The sequence below is a fragment of the Rhincodon typus genome, chromosome 19 (assembly GCF_021869965.1).
Source record: "Rhincodon typus isolate 14 chromosome 19, sRhiTyp1.1, whole genome shotgun sequence".
In the NCBI taxonomy this organism is placed as follows: domain Eukaryota; kingdom Metazoa; phylum Chordata; class Chondrichthyes; order Orectolobiformes; family Rhincodontidae; genus Rhincodon; species Rhincodon typus.
In genome coordinates this window covers 55,882,221-55,896,544 of record NC_063350.1, presented here as the reverse complement: position 1 = coordinate 55,896,544, position 14,324 = coordinate 55,882,221, and the positions used below count along the sequence as shown (strand labels likewise).

Sequence of the window (14,324 nt, the reverse complement as noted above, 5' to 3'; positions counted from 1 at the left end):
GGGGAAATTCAGAACCCAATAAACTCATTTATTTTGCATTGTTGGAAAGCAAATGGATATTATTGCTGGCAGCAACTTACAATTTCCACGTATTCATAACCCATGCACAAGGCCTTGCTCATCCATGTGGGAAATTGGAATTTATATTTGTTGATGGAGTCCCACAGGAGGCTGGTTGTATCCATCCCAGATGAAGGCTTTGTTGATACCTGTTCTATAGGCATATCTAGAAAATAAGAGCATCATTCAAAAAAATCTAAAATTCTTTAGATTTGTGTGCTGTGTGTCCAACAAATTAGCTGAAATTTTTAAAGTCATACTGACAATCTGCTAAGTCCAGTCAACGCCCAAATTCTTACCAATAGCAGCAGCAGAAAGGACATGATTGGAATAGGTAATCCATTACGTTCCTCACTCAACCAAACTTCCAAGTAAAATAACAGTTACAAGAAAAGGGTTTCCCATTCTTTTGCATATTGTAGAATTACCCCTATTCTTTCATTCCAATGATGACAGGATAACTGTGTTGGGAATGCATATCCTGGGATTTGTGCCTTTCCCCTCAGAGGCAAGTAATGAGTCTATACTCAGTTATGGTCAGAGCAGAATTACCGAATTTTTCTGGCCACTATTCCACAGGAAGGTTATGCAAGTCTTGTGGGCAGACTAGACAACTAAACCAATTCTGAATTTACAGTTGAAGAGTATGGGATCTTTTGTTTACAAACAAAAAAAACAGAAAATTGCATTTTATTGAGGTATTAAAAGTTATAGCAAGATAAATTAATATCTGACATGCTAGAAATGAGAAAAGCATTTAAGTACACCAGATGAGCTGAGCTATTTTACACCAAGGGTAGATGATGTCTTTAGGGACAGATGGGTGGAGAATTGGACAGTCCTTGAAGAGTGGAAGTCACCAGGAGGCATTATATTTTACAACCAGGCTTAACTACAGCGTTGACCAGCCATGCCAGTCAAGAGCATTAGGCATCAAGATATAGGAGCAGATTTAAGTCATTTGGGCCATCAGTTCTGCCCCATTATTCAATCTGGTGAATACGTGGCTGATAGGTTTCTTAGCCCTGTTCTCCTGCCTTTGTTCCATAACCCTTGGACCCAGTTACTAAACAGGAACCTATCTCTCTCAAAGATACTCAATGACTTGCCCTCCACAGATTCACCAGCCTAGAGGTGAAGAAAGTCCTCATCTCAGTTACAAAGAGTTGCCCCTTCCCTGAGGCTATACCCTTGGGTCCTAATCTCTCCTAGTGGAAAGATCTCCACATCCACTGTACCTACACCTCTCAGTATTCTGCAAGTTTCAATCAGATCTACCCATCCCCATCCTTCTAAACTCCATCAAGTACAGACCCAGAGTCTTCAACTGCTTCTCATATGACAAGCCCTTCAGTCCCATCATGTCTGTGAACGTCCACTAGATGCCCTGTCCCTGCAACACCAGCACATCCTTCCTTAGATACAGGGCCCAAAAAACTGCTCAAATGTTCCAAAAGCAGCTCAACAGTTTATCCCTGCTCTTTAATTCTAGCCCTCAAAACGAATGCCTTCCAAACTGCCAACTGAAGCTGCATGGTAACCTTAGAAGTCTGTGTTCAGGATTCTCTTAACTCCCTTTGTGCTTCAGATTTCTGAAGCCTTTCCCATTAAAAGAAATAGTCTATGCCTCTATTCTTCCTAGAAAAGTGCATTACCTCACATTCCCTCATTAAATTCCATTTGCCACTTCTTTGTCCACTCTCCTGTGCTATCCAAGTCCTTCTGCACCTTTCCTACTTCCTCAACACTATCTGCCCATTCACCGTTGGGTCACCTGCAAACTTAGCAATGCCCTCAGTTCCTTCGCCCAGATTATTTATATATGACGTGAATAGTTCTGGTCCTAACACTGACCCCTGGTAACTAGTTGAGTTCCACACTGCCATCCTGAAAGAGACCTTTTTCCTCCCTACTCTATACCAGGCAGCCCATCCTAGCCATGCCAGTACCTTGCCCCTAACATCATAGGTTCTTATCTTTTTTAGCAGCCTCCTATGTGGCACCTTGTCAAAGGCCTTCTGGAAATCCAAGTGGATCATGTCCACCAACTCCTCCATCTAATTTGCTCATTAGCTCCTCAAAGAATTCTAACAAATTTTTCAGGCCTGACCTCCCCTTGACCAAGCCATGCTAACTCAGTCCTATTTTACTCTGCACTTCCATGTACTCCGCAATCTCATCCTTAATTATGGAGTCTAAAATATTACCAATGACTGAGGTCATGCTAACAGGCCTATAGTCCATCTTCTGCCTCCCCCTTTCCTAAACAGGCACGTTACATTACCCATTTTACAGTCCTTTGGGACCCTCCCTGATTCCAGAAAGATCACCAATGCCTCTACAATCTCCTTCAGAACCTTAGGGTTTAGTACATCTGGTCTGGGTGATTTACTTGCCTTCCGCTTCCCCAGCGCCATCTCCATAGTGATGGCCACTACTCCCCCCTCGGTCTCTTGATTCTTGAAGTTCTGCTACATTACTGGTGTCTTCCACCATGAAGACTGATGCAAAGTATCTATTCACTTCCTACACCATTTTTTGTTCTGCATTACTACTTCTCCAGCCTCATTTTCCAGTGATCTAGTGTCCACTCTTGCCTCTCAGCTTTTATAATCTAAAACAAAAACTTGCAATTTTTTGCCTAGCTAGCTTGCCCTCATTTCACCTTCTCCCACAATATTGCTTTTTTTGGTTGTCTTCTGTCGGTTTTTAAAAGGCTTCCCACTAATCTACACTACCCTAGACAAACATTCAGTTTTGTGCACTCCCCCAGTCAACTTTTAAAAGTGATTGTGCAGTATGAATAAAAATTCTGCAATTTGTCTTATATCACACATTCTTTTTGTAGTATAGTTTCCATGGGGTCCACACTGGAAGATTTGTGTAATATGGCTTATACCGTACTGTTACTTGATTTTATGCACAATTTACAAAATCAATAATTACAATCAAATGGGTGAGATCAAATTGCCCTTTGGTATTTACCAGGCCTTGCAGTTTTGGAAGTTTGGTGCTGATATAAAAATTCGTAAAATTGTTGCATATCAGAATGAGGGCCACGATGACATTTTGGGTAAAACTGCATTGTAAAATATGTGGAAAGTTAACTGTAGATCATTAGACCCAATCCTTCCACAAACTGCTAAAGCCTCTTTGCTGTTTCAGGTTTCTTCTCTAAACCAACAGCCGCACAGTTGTACCGTTGAACTACAGAAAGTCAAGGATGGCCAGTGCACACTTTACGACCGCACCTTGGCTTATATGGGTCACATGACTAATGGATGAATGATTTGCCAAACGGACACCAAGAGACAGGATTTGGAGTTTCCAAACTAGGCAGAGGGTAATAACAAATTCATACCAACAAGGATCAGTTGCCAGGAAAAGCTAAAGTATAGCAGGTGCCAGACCAGAGTGTGACAAATTCAGGAGGTACAACCTGTAGATCAATGTTTAGTTTCAAATGCACCTTTATTTTGCCTCTCTGGTCTCAGTAATTACACCAGCCCAGAATCCTGTACTGTGTTCATTTAGCATCATCTGAAACCCTTTTAACAACAGGGATGGTGCACGTCTCCTCCCCCAGACCCTCCCACCACAAAACTGAAACTTACTCCTACTTTGTCTCTTGTAGGCTGCCTCTGACGATGGCTCTCTCTCTTCATTCGCATCGCATGCCTGCTCAGAGGCCAAGAGATCTGCCTGGAAACAGACAAAACCAAGTCAGCACAGAGAAAACTAACCACAAACTCTGGTCTGCCAAAGAAACTAAGAGGAAGACATTTAGTTTGCACTAAGTATAGGCAGGCCAAAAACAGCTGCTCACCAGTTTTTAAAAACTGCAAGGTGTAACAACGAGATTGTGACAGACTGTTGTTTAACTTAATATAACAGATAACCTTTTCCTACCTACACTGTCGATGGCTCATGTGAAATCTATTTTCAGGTGATTTTACCCAAGGGCTGGCAAAATGGCGGCAAAATGGAAAAAAAAAAATCAGCCATACCACAGAGTTAGTGCCACCTTTCCCTTTTCCAATACAAGAGCCAGCAGTGGTTTTTCACCCCACAGTCACGGGGAGGTATGGTTATCACAAACATAAACAGAAGTTACTGGAGAAACTCAGCAGGTCTGACATATTCTGTGGAGAGAAAACAACATTGAGTGTTGTTCAGAACAGTGACGCATCAGTGAACCCAAAACATTAACTCATCTCTCCATGGACACTGCCAGAACTGTTGAGTTTATCCAGCCATTTCTGTTCTTGTTTCATATTTCCAGCATCCACAGTTCTTTCATTTGTTTTCGTGTATGATAATTACATAGTGGAAAATGCATTGAACAAGTGTCAAAACCAGCATGTTCTATGCTGCTACAGTTGTCCCAATGGAGTATGCTACTCCATAACACCAATCTGAACCATTGTCCCTTCATAGTTGCTATGAAGCATGGGATATTAGATGTCTATACGGCACCTGCCTAGAGTTGGCTCAAATCTTATCTTTGAGAAAGAGTAACACTCCCTCTCTGCAAGTCCTATCAACTCTATCTACATTCTAATATAGAGAACACTGTCTGGATTTTGTGAACCAGACAGTCATTATTCCAGTGTGGAATGGGAATTGTGTGTGGGGACCCTGTGGAATCCCCATCTGAAGGAATTGCTTGGGAATTGAAGATTCTGCTGAGAAATTCCTGTACGCTAGAAGTCTCCAAAAGTGTCCATTTAAATCAAAGAATTCAGAGGGTTCTACTGCAGTTAGTTACCTCGGAACAGAGACAATTAAATACCTCAAACTCCTGACTAGCTATTAAACTGACCTCCAACTTACACCACACCCTCAACTACACCTTCACGAGATCCTGATCCAAATTACTCTTCTGCCCAATCTTCGCTAGAAATCTCTCTCTGACCCACCATGATCAACTGTGTACACTTATCTGGTGCTCTGCCCACTCAGTGCCCTACTTACTCAGCATCCTACCTCTAACCTGACCTTGTATACTTACTGGTTAACAGGAACTGTTAAAGTGGCCATATGTCATGCTGAACCTCAACCTCAAAACAGCAGCTCTTTGCAAAAGGGGCCATGATTTGCTCTGTATTGAGGGGGACCCATCAGAGTGAAAGGACAACCCTGCAGGGAACCTTCTGATGGAAGTGTGAGCTCTTTCATTGTAGAAGAAAGGCAGCAAAATGACAATCTGCCTGCAATGATGCCTCCTCAGCTTACTCAGTCATGATTATAATCTCTCAGTCCTAATAACGTGCAACTGTGGATATTGGAACAGCATCACGTACATTATGAACATCCTCATTTCACATCAAACTGCAACAAATGCAGTTTCTCAGAAAAACAAATTGGTTTCTTCCACTTTGGAGATATATCCTCTCTCCTCCAGATCAAAACTCAAGCGGAATTACAGAACTCCTACTTGGTAAGCTGTAAACTCAAACACTTGTTTGATCATAGTCTCAAAATTGATTTGGACTGGAACACACAAACATCACCAGTTTCAAAGCTCAGGTGTCTACCGGATTCTGTCCACTCGTTTCTACTAATGCAAGATACAACCTTAAATATAGGCACAACCAATTGTATGTGCCAAAATTTTAGATCCAACACTCAGTCAATATTCATTCAGTTCTGGCTACAGGAACTATACTGTTATCATTGCATTTCACCTACATGTCAAGTTGTGCCAAGTGTTTAAGGATATCTGTATAAAACAGCACAGTTCACTCACTGAAATGATTGCAACATACATGCCCCATGTCTTCTTCACAACTGTGCAATTTAGACTTTAAGAAAAATGTTAAGGTAAAATACTTCCTAATTATTGGGACTGCATATGTCCTTCCCCAATACTGTTGAACCCTTCGTTCTCACCCACTGTTCAGCATAGAATCTAACTTGAAGAAATTGATTTTAGTTACAATACACTGTGGTCTGAATACTGAACAGTTAGGTGAAATTAGCAGAATGACAATCATTAGTTTATACAATTGCTCAATAATCTTACCGAAAGGCAATTCAATGCAACATCAATTCTTCAATTGAAGTGGCTGCAGTGATCATCCACATGAAAGGCCCAAGCACAAAGCCAACCATACAACACTGTAGTAGATCCTGAATCTACATCTATAGATCCTACCTCAGATTCCAAATGCGTGAATTCTGCTGTTTTGTCTTCGTGCTTGCCTTGGGGTTTCTCACGTGTCAATGACCCAGTCTGCACTAAACGGTCTGCTGAGGAAAGGGGACACGTTAGAAGACTGAAACTAAATGTCGCATTTAACTCAAACACTAACCATTTCATCCAATTGATCACCAGCAAGCCAGCTTTTTCAGGCTCTTTGGGAGACCTAGTTTTGCAACAACTGGTGGTGCAGACAGCCTGTGTGGAGAATCATCAATAAAAGAACATGAAAACATCAAGAAGCTGAGACAACTTTTACAGTTCAATACCAGCCTAACCACTATTCTAGTCTTTCCAAGGCTGTTAAGTGCCTCAGTTTCATGAGTTGCCTCATTTAATTATTTGGATGCTGATGTACTTTATGGTGCTGGAAACTGTGGTTGTGGAAAACAATTTTAAAAATTAAAATTAAATAATATTTTTAAAATGTGTTCATTAGATCAGATCATTTCTAGTGAGGTCAGCAGCTTTGCTCATCCACAATTGTTTTGGAAGTGATGGTAGTGAGCACCTTTTTTAAATGCCAGGGTCCATTTCATTACAGGTACACCCCCCCGCAATGTTTTTATTTATAGAAAGGGAGGAAATGCCAGGATTTCCACCCAGCAATGAAGGGACATCCATATTGTTCCAATTTAGGATGAAGTGCAGCTTGGAGGGAACTTCATGCATTTATTTTCTCAAAGGAAAGGCTGTTGTTGTGTGGTTTTATATCCATGGTGTTTGGTGCTCAGTTTTCAGATTGGTAAGATGACAAGGTCAAGAACTGTCCAGTAAGGAGGCTTCTTTAGAATTGAATGGATTGTAGAAACACTCATACACAATCCGAGCTATACTGGACTCTATTCTCTACACTAGAATATTGAAATAATACTCTACAGATGCTGTCTACAAGTCTTGTGCACAGTCTGTCTAACTCCATCCACTGTGCTATTTACGCCCATCTTCATGATATCTTTGCAAGGTTGCCCTAGGGTCCTAAAGCCCTTACGCAGCACAGTGGCTCAGTGGTTAGCACTGCTGTCTCAGCGCCAGGGACCCGGGTTCAATTCCAGCCTCGGGCGACTGTCTGTCTGTGTGGAGTTTGCACATTCTCCGTGTCTGCATGGATTTCCTCTGGGTGCTCCAGTTTCCTCCCACAGTCCAAAGATGTGCAGGGTAGGTGGATTGGCCATGCTCAATTGCCCGTAGTGTTCGGGAATGTGTAGATTAGGTGGGATGCTCTGAGGGTCAGCATGGATTTGTTGGGCTGGAGGGCCTGTTTCCACACTGTAGGGATCCTATGAAAACCAGGGCAGCGGAGGTAACAAAAACAAGTTGCTGGAAAAGCTCAGCCGGTCTGGCAGCACCTGTGAAGAAAAAAAAAAAAAAAAAAATCAAAAAAGAGTTAAACATGTCGGCTCCTCAGGACCCAAAACGTTAACTCTGGATTTTTTCTTCACAGATGCTGCCAGACCTGTTGAGCTTTTCCAGCAACTTGTTTTAGTTCCTGACTTACAGCATCCCCAGTTCTTTTCATTTTTATTAGGGCAGAGGTGCCAGGTTTGCAAGATGCTGTTGAAGGGTTCTTAACAATTTACTGCAATTTATCTTGTATATGTGCAGTGCTGATGCTGAATGTCAGTGGTACAGGGTGAATGTTGGTGGTGATGAATGGGGTGCTGCTCAAGCAGTCTGCCATGACTTGGCTTGTGGTAATAGAACTTCCCATAGCCAGGCAAATGGGGAGCATTCTGTTACATTCCTGACTTGTGCTTTGTAGATGGTGAACAGGCTTTGGGGAGTCATGTGGTGAGTTAGTTGCTGCAAAATTCCTAGCCACTGACTTGCTGTAGTAGCCAAAAGTGTTTAAGTGGCTAGCCCAGTTAAGTTTGTCAATGGTAACTTCCAGGATATTCATGTTTGGAGCGGTTTCAGTCATAATAATATTGAACATCAAGGGGAAGTGATGAAATTCTCTTTAGTTGGAGAATATTACATGCCACTTACCAGCCCAAAACTTATTAGATATGGATACTAACACATTATTTGAGGTTCAAATGGTATTGCACATTTAGGATCAACTGAGTCATTGACCTTTAATCCTTAACACTCCAACACAAACAGAGTTGGGCATTATACTGAGACAATGCAAGTCATTTTGCATTTTTGGGGCAATTGATGAACAACCACCTCCTGGTTCTGCATTTGCTACTGAAACAGAGGCAAGATGTATTATTGAGACCAGCTCCCAAAGCTTTGAAACCAGGGTGTGCTTATCAAAGCTTTAGCAGGCATTCAATCCATCACGAGGAAATAGAAACATCTGATTAGTATTGATAAAGTTGTACTTTTCTGGCAAACATTTCACATGGACTGAAATAGATACAATGATATGAGAGATAGTAGGAACTGCAGATGCTGGAGAATCCGAGACAACAAGGTGCAGAGCTAGATGAACACAGCAGGCCAAGCAGCATCATAGGAGCAGAAAGGCTGACATTTCGGGCCTAGACCCTTCATCATTTCTGAAGGATCTAGGCCCGAAACGTCAGTCTTACTGCTCCTATGCTACAGCTTGGCCTGCTGTGTTCATCCAGCTCTGCACCTTGTTGTCTTAGATACAATGATAGATTGTTTGTAAAAGACATAACCTGTAGCAAGGGTAATCATTTTTTCTTTTGCTTGCAGACCTTATTTGAAGTCACAAATCAAACAAACAAGTACATCCCTTTAAAAAGCTCTTGATATTCAGAAACAAACAGCAGCAAAAGTCTTCAACACAGAAAATGCTGGCAAAACACAGGAGATCTGACAGCATTAGCAGGGCAGAAACAGTTAACATTTTAATTCTGATGGGACTCTTTCTGAAGAAGTTGAAGCACAACAACTCAAAATGTTAATTCTGTTTCTCTCTCCACAGATGCTGAGTTTCTGCAGTGCTCTGTGTTTCAGATTTCCAGTGTCCACATTATTTCTGTTGTTAAGTCCAGCCGGAATGTTTACATGGAGTTTTGCAACAGTCAAGGGTTTTAAACCCATGCACTCATGTTTTGTACAAGTTACCTGGTTCTGAAGATATTGGCTGTAGCTTTTTAACAGCTGACTGTATCTCCTTCATCAGCATCTCATGCAGAGATGGGGGGGCAACAGGCAAGTCCCTTAGTTTCCTTGCAGCCGCCTAAATTTAGGAGTAAAACAATGAGCAAAAGAACAGTTTGAACAATATGTAATCAGGCAGCGTTTCAATGCAAAAGCTGGACTTCAGTAGGTTTCCTATTGATTGAGCAATTTGAGTTTTCACCCCTCACTTTTGCAAACTATTTCAAAGAAAGTGCTATTACATGCAATGAAAGTCATAGATAGCTTCAGTGTTACAAATATTGACTTAAGATTCATAGCAAATTAACTTATACATCTGTGGACGAGTCAGGGTGGATTGGTCAAGTTACATTGTCCCATAGTGCCCAGACCCAGGTGGATTAGCCATGGGAAATGCAGGGTTACGGGGACAGGGTGGAAGGGTTGTGGATCCGAGTGCGATGCTCTTCAGAGGGTCAGTGTGGACTCTATTGTCTGAATGGCCTGTTTCTACACTATAGAGATTCTATGAAGACAAACTATTGCATAGTGAACCCCATTGGCCCTTGGCTGAAAGTTGGATATGCAACTACAAGACAAGGAATTGTCCAGCTATGCAGCTATTGCCTTTCCGTACTGGCCAATACTTCCATCCACTTCAAACTCTATCCAACTGTGGGGGCATAACTTCCTCTGCACAACTCCAACAAATTTGGAGCACACAGCCTACTACACCAGCAAGAGATCAACATCCTCATCCTTCTTAAATGCTAGAGACCTGACAATTGACTTCAGGACCAGTTTTATGTTTAGAGTGGAATGCAGTCAAACCATTCTTACGGGCTTCAACAAAGACCTCAAGAGGCTAAAATCCACCGAGACAGCAGATGGAGTTCTGGGTTCATTGTTGTTGACCTGAAAAATAGAACAGGCAAGGTTGACTTTGGAAGAGTCTTCATCCTTGCGGCCAGATGTTTATTTAAAAAGACCTCCTTCACTCCTCAAACAAAACTGCAGTTTTTAAAGTAAAAGCACAAAGAATATTTAGCCAACATTAAGCTGAAAGTGTATTCATTTCAAAATGTAACAAGATCTAAATTTCTGAGGTAGGATGTGGAAGAAATGTTCGGAGCATTGCAGAGACACCATTGTACAAAGTCGCATTTCTCTCCTGCTATTTACAAACCTGGTAAATGCATTGGATGGAGTGAAAATCCTATTGTCCAATCCAAGCCGTACTGGCAAAGAGTATGGAGTCAAAAGAAATTGGAACAGGAGGATTGTTGTTTAATCCAGAGATAATACTACACACTATTTTACCACCACAAAAATGGTTACTAAAGTAGAAGAACAGTTTACAAACACAGCCCATCATGGACAATACAACAAAAGTGTGAAGGAAAGATGAGAGACAGAAGGGGAAGGATCGACATAACAAGGCAGTTAAAAAAAACTGCATCCAGACCCCGTTAATCGATCTACTTAATGAATGGTTCAGGCAAGCCACACTTGCTCATAAACAGAAACCTGCTCTTTTAAATTCCATTCATGGAAGACCGTGGCTGAACATTTATCAGACAAGTGCCAAATAAAGGAGTTGACCAATAAATTTGAAGTGGAAAATGCAGTGTAAGGAGTACATGGATGTCTATTCAATTGATGACACCCAATGGAAAAGGGTTGCCAAACTGAATACCTGCCTCTATTATAACGTCAATTTTTTTAAAAATCACCAGTTACATATATCTTCACAAGTGAAGTAATCTGTTCCCAAACCAGACCATACCACTGTATCTTGGCAAAGGTCACCTCAACCTGGGCTAAATGATCCTTCATCTCCTCAACTCCCATTTGTAAAAGTTTGTGTCTGAATTCCCAGCACAGATCAGTGTGACACTGAAGAACAAGAATGCTGAACATTTCCATCCAATCACATCTGTCAATTTGAAGCTCTTATGAAATGAGCTGAATGGCAGGAAACAGTAGGGATAATAAACAGTTACTCTGGTGATTCCTGCTGTTTCATGAGGACCTCTGGTCAACTATTGAACCACTTTCAGAAGTTTGCTAGGGACATAAGGATGGGCAGCACTGCAAGCCTATATTCTTATTGTGGTGCTACGTTATATCTTCTAACTAACCTGTTCGGAGATGTTATTACAACTTCTGCAGCAGACAGGACTTGAACCCAGCTCTCCTGGCTCAGAGATAAGGACATGACCGCTGCACCACAAGAGCCCCTATTATGGTGTTATTCACTCAATGAGTTGTGGTCAAATCCTGTACCTATTTTATCGTACATCAGTGGCTGGAGTTTCAATATTTTGAAATGGCTAACATTCCGTCACTATAGCCAAGTCATTGGGCAACATGTTGGCTCAGTGGTAAGCCCTGCAGCCTCTCAGCACCAGGGGGTCGGGTTCTATTCCGCCCTCGGGTGTCTGTGTGGTGTTTGCACGTTCTCCCAGAGTCTGCGTGGGTGTCCTCTGGGTGCTCCGGTTTCCTCCCACAGTCCAAAGATGTGCACGCTAGGTGGATTGGCCATGCTAAATTGCCCGTAATGTTCAGGGATATGTAGATTAGGTGGGTAATAGGGGGATGAGTCTGGGTAGGATGCTCTGAGGGTCGGTGTGGACTTGTTGGGCCGAAGGGCCTGTTTCCACACTGTAGGGATTCTAAGACTTCTAAGATATGGTCATCTTAAATAAACCAGGAAATTTATGAATCTAGAGCAACTCACTACCTCCTTCAAGAGCACCTAGGGATGGGCAATAAATGCTGGCCAGCCAGCAACACCCATGACCCATGAGTGGATTAAAAAGTTTAGACATTTGTGTTAGAATTCACAGCCAATTTTGCTCTTTGCCTGGAAAGAGTAGGTATAGATGTTTACTGGAAGCAGAAAACAATTGAAATATTGCTAAATAATTTGTGTGGTCTGTAAATGTCAGTGTAATCCAATTGGTCACTAACTTAGAGCACAGGCCATGCAATGACTAATATGCTGCCAAGGAAAACCAAAAATTGCAGGAAAAAAGGTAGTGAGAAAAAAAATTGACAAATGATCCTGATTTGTTCTGCTTTTTTGATGAATTGCATTCAGTCTGAATGCATTTTACTCCCATTTGCCGGTCAGACAGTAAATCATGCTCAGCAGGAGCAATGCAAATTGTTATTTCCCACCGAGCACAAACCAAAAAGCTGGAACACAATTTTCAACAATTCTCTTGCACCCCTAGCAAAAAAAAAAACTCACCTTAACCTTGCGAAGGATATATCGCTTGTACTTAATGTCATCCAGCATTTCATTAAATGGAGAGAGTTTGGGCTTTATTGCAAGTGGATTGTAATGGCGCTCACATATATTCCTTAACCTCACACCTCTTTGCACTTCTTTCATCAACTGGAACCAAGTACGATTCTAGAGGAAAAGAAATACAGACTTTTGATTATGTAAGGAGCATGAAAAACATTCAAGCATCAGCCTACATATGTAATGTGATGCAAGCTCAAACATTAAAACATACAGGAGTTTGAAAATGAGCAATGGTATTAACTAGGACCTATCCTCTAGTTAGCTGATGTAAATATTTTGGTATTGAATCTGTTTAATTTGAAAGCAATCACTGCTTTTATAACACCAAATTGGAGGTACAGCTTAAAGCTTTGCAATTGTAATTGACACAAATCTCTCAACTAATTTAAAGCAAACAGACTTGAAGTTAATGAAAATTCAGATTTTGTGGAGCTTTCAGCCATTAATTGGCACTGTACAAAAATAATACTTGATCAGACTTTCAATATCCACATGTTGCAAAGCTATTGTACATTTGGATTGAAAGGTTTTGAAAACAAGTGCACCAAGGCTTCTTTGACTAGAAGAGACTTGCACAGGTGTGTCAAGGGATGTATTTATTCCTGTCCTGAAGTTCAATTTGACTAAGAAATAGAGAACTGTAGGGTGCAGAATGAGGAAGAAAGAGACGATCCTAGCTCAGTCATCATGATTAATTCAGTCTGGAGAGCCAGGAGCTAAAAGCTAAAACAAATGAGCCAATTTCTCCCAGCTTGTTTTTTTTTTTTAAAACTGGACAAGACAGACACCTTCACTAATACTCCCAAACATCTCAAAAACTCCTGTGATTCACTGACTTTTGAGGAAAATCTCAAAAACTGTTAAGTGCTTTGTGACATGACTAGCAAGTAGGTATTTTTGGTTCAGGCAGATGTGATTGTAAAGTGTGCAAAGAAATTCCTGTTCTTCAAATACACAATCATGCAATGTTTAAGTGCTCACCAGAACAGAGATAGGATCAAAGGGTGGCATCTGCATGCAACATAGCACTCAATACAACACTGAGGGTAATAACCAGTTTTATAGCTCGGTGAGGCTCAACTATAAAACCTGACAGACATCAGTGCTACCAACGGAGACAAACTGACCAGGGAAAGAGAAGCATCCTGACATGTTATTTTCAACGAGTAATGAACAAAATTTTGAATCTGGTGGACTGAGCAATTACATTGTTGTACAAACGAGAAGATCTTACCCAGTGAACAATCTCTGAGCTTGTATTTTCAATTGGCTCATCCTCCAGTAGCTTGTTCAGAGTCTGCAAGATTTAACATACAAAATGACAACGTAGAATCCTCACTGGACTTGCCAACACTGGATTAAAACCAATTAACTTAATGCCACAATCGCACAAAATTCATGAAAACTGAATAAGGAGTCCAACAATGACTAACATTTACAAAGTCAAAAGCTGTGAAGTTGGAAAAGGACATCATTGAATTGACAGAAGCAATTCTTTACATCTCACAATGAAGAGGATGTAGGTTTGCCCAATCTTGATTAATGATCACTGGGGAACTTCAATGTTGATCTGATAAAGATTTTAGAGCAATTTCAAACAATAAAATGACATCTGTGTACACAGTTGTTAAAAATACAAAATAATCTTGGAGAGCTTCCAAGCCTGAAACCTGGAAGAGAAAAGCG

General features: G+C 41.2%; 2 protein-coding genes across 2 annotated transcripts in view; both read right to left on the bottom strand.

The window, feature by feature from the left end:
• Positions 1-14,324, bottom strand: part of prelid3b (PRELI domain containing 3) — a 180,795-nt gene that overhangs the window by 30,846 nt on the left and 135,625 nt on the right. The gene's annotated exons all lie outside the window — the stretch shown is intronic.
• The window catches only part of LOC125485525 (protein spire homolog 1-like), a 58,634-nt gene that overhangs the window by 13,713 nt on the left and 30,597 nt on the right, over positions 1-14,324 (bottom strand). Inside the window, exons 5-10 of the mRNA XM_048608637.1 lie at positions 13,873-13,935; positions 12,579-12,743; positions 10,163-10,237; positions 9,308-9,422; positions 6,218-6,312; positions 3,675-3,762 (exon numbers count right to left, since the gene is read on the bottom strand). Coding sequence (XP_048464594.1) covers positions 3,675-3,762; positions 6,218-6,312; positions 9,308-9,422; positions 10,163-10,237; positions 12,579-12,743; positions 13,873-13,935 — 601 coding nt within the window. The remainder of the gene's footprint in view (positions 1-3,674; positions 3,763-6,217; positions 6,313-9,307; positions 9,423-10,162; positions 10,238-12,578; positions 12,744-13,872; positions 13,936-14,324) is intronic.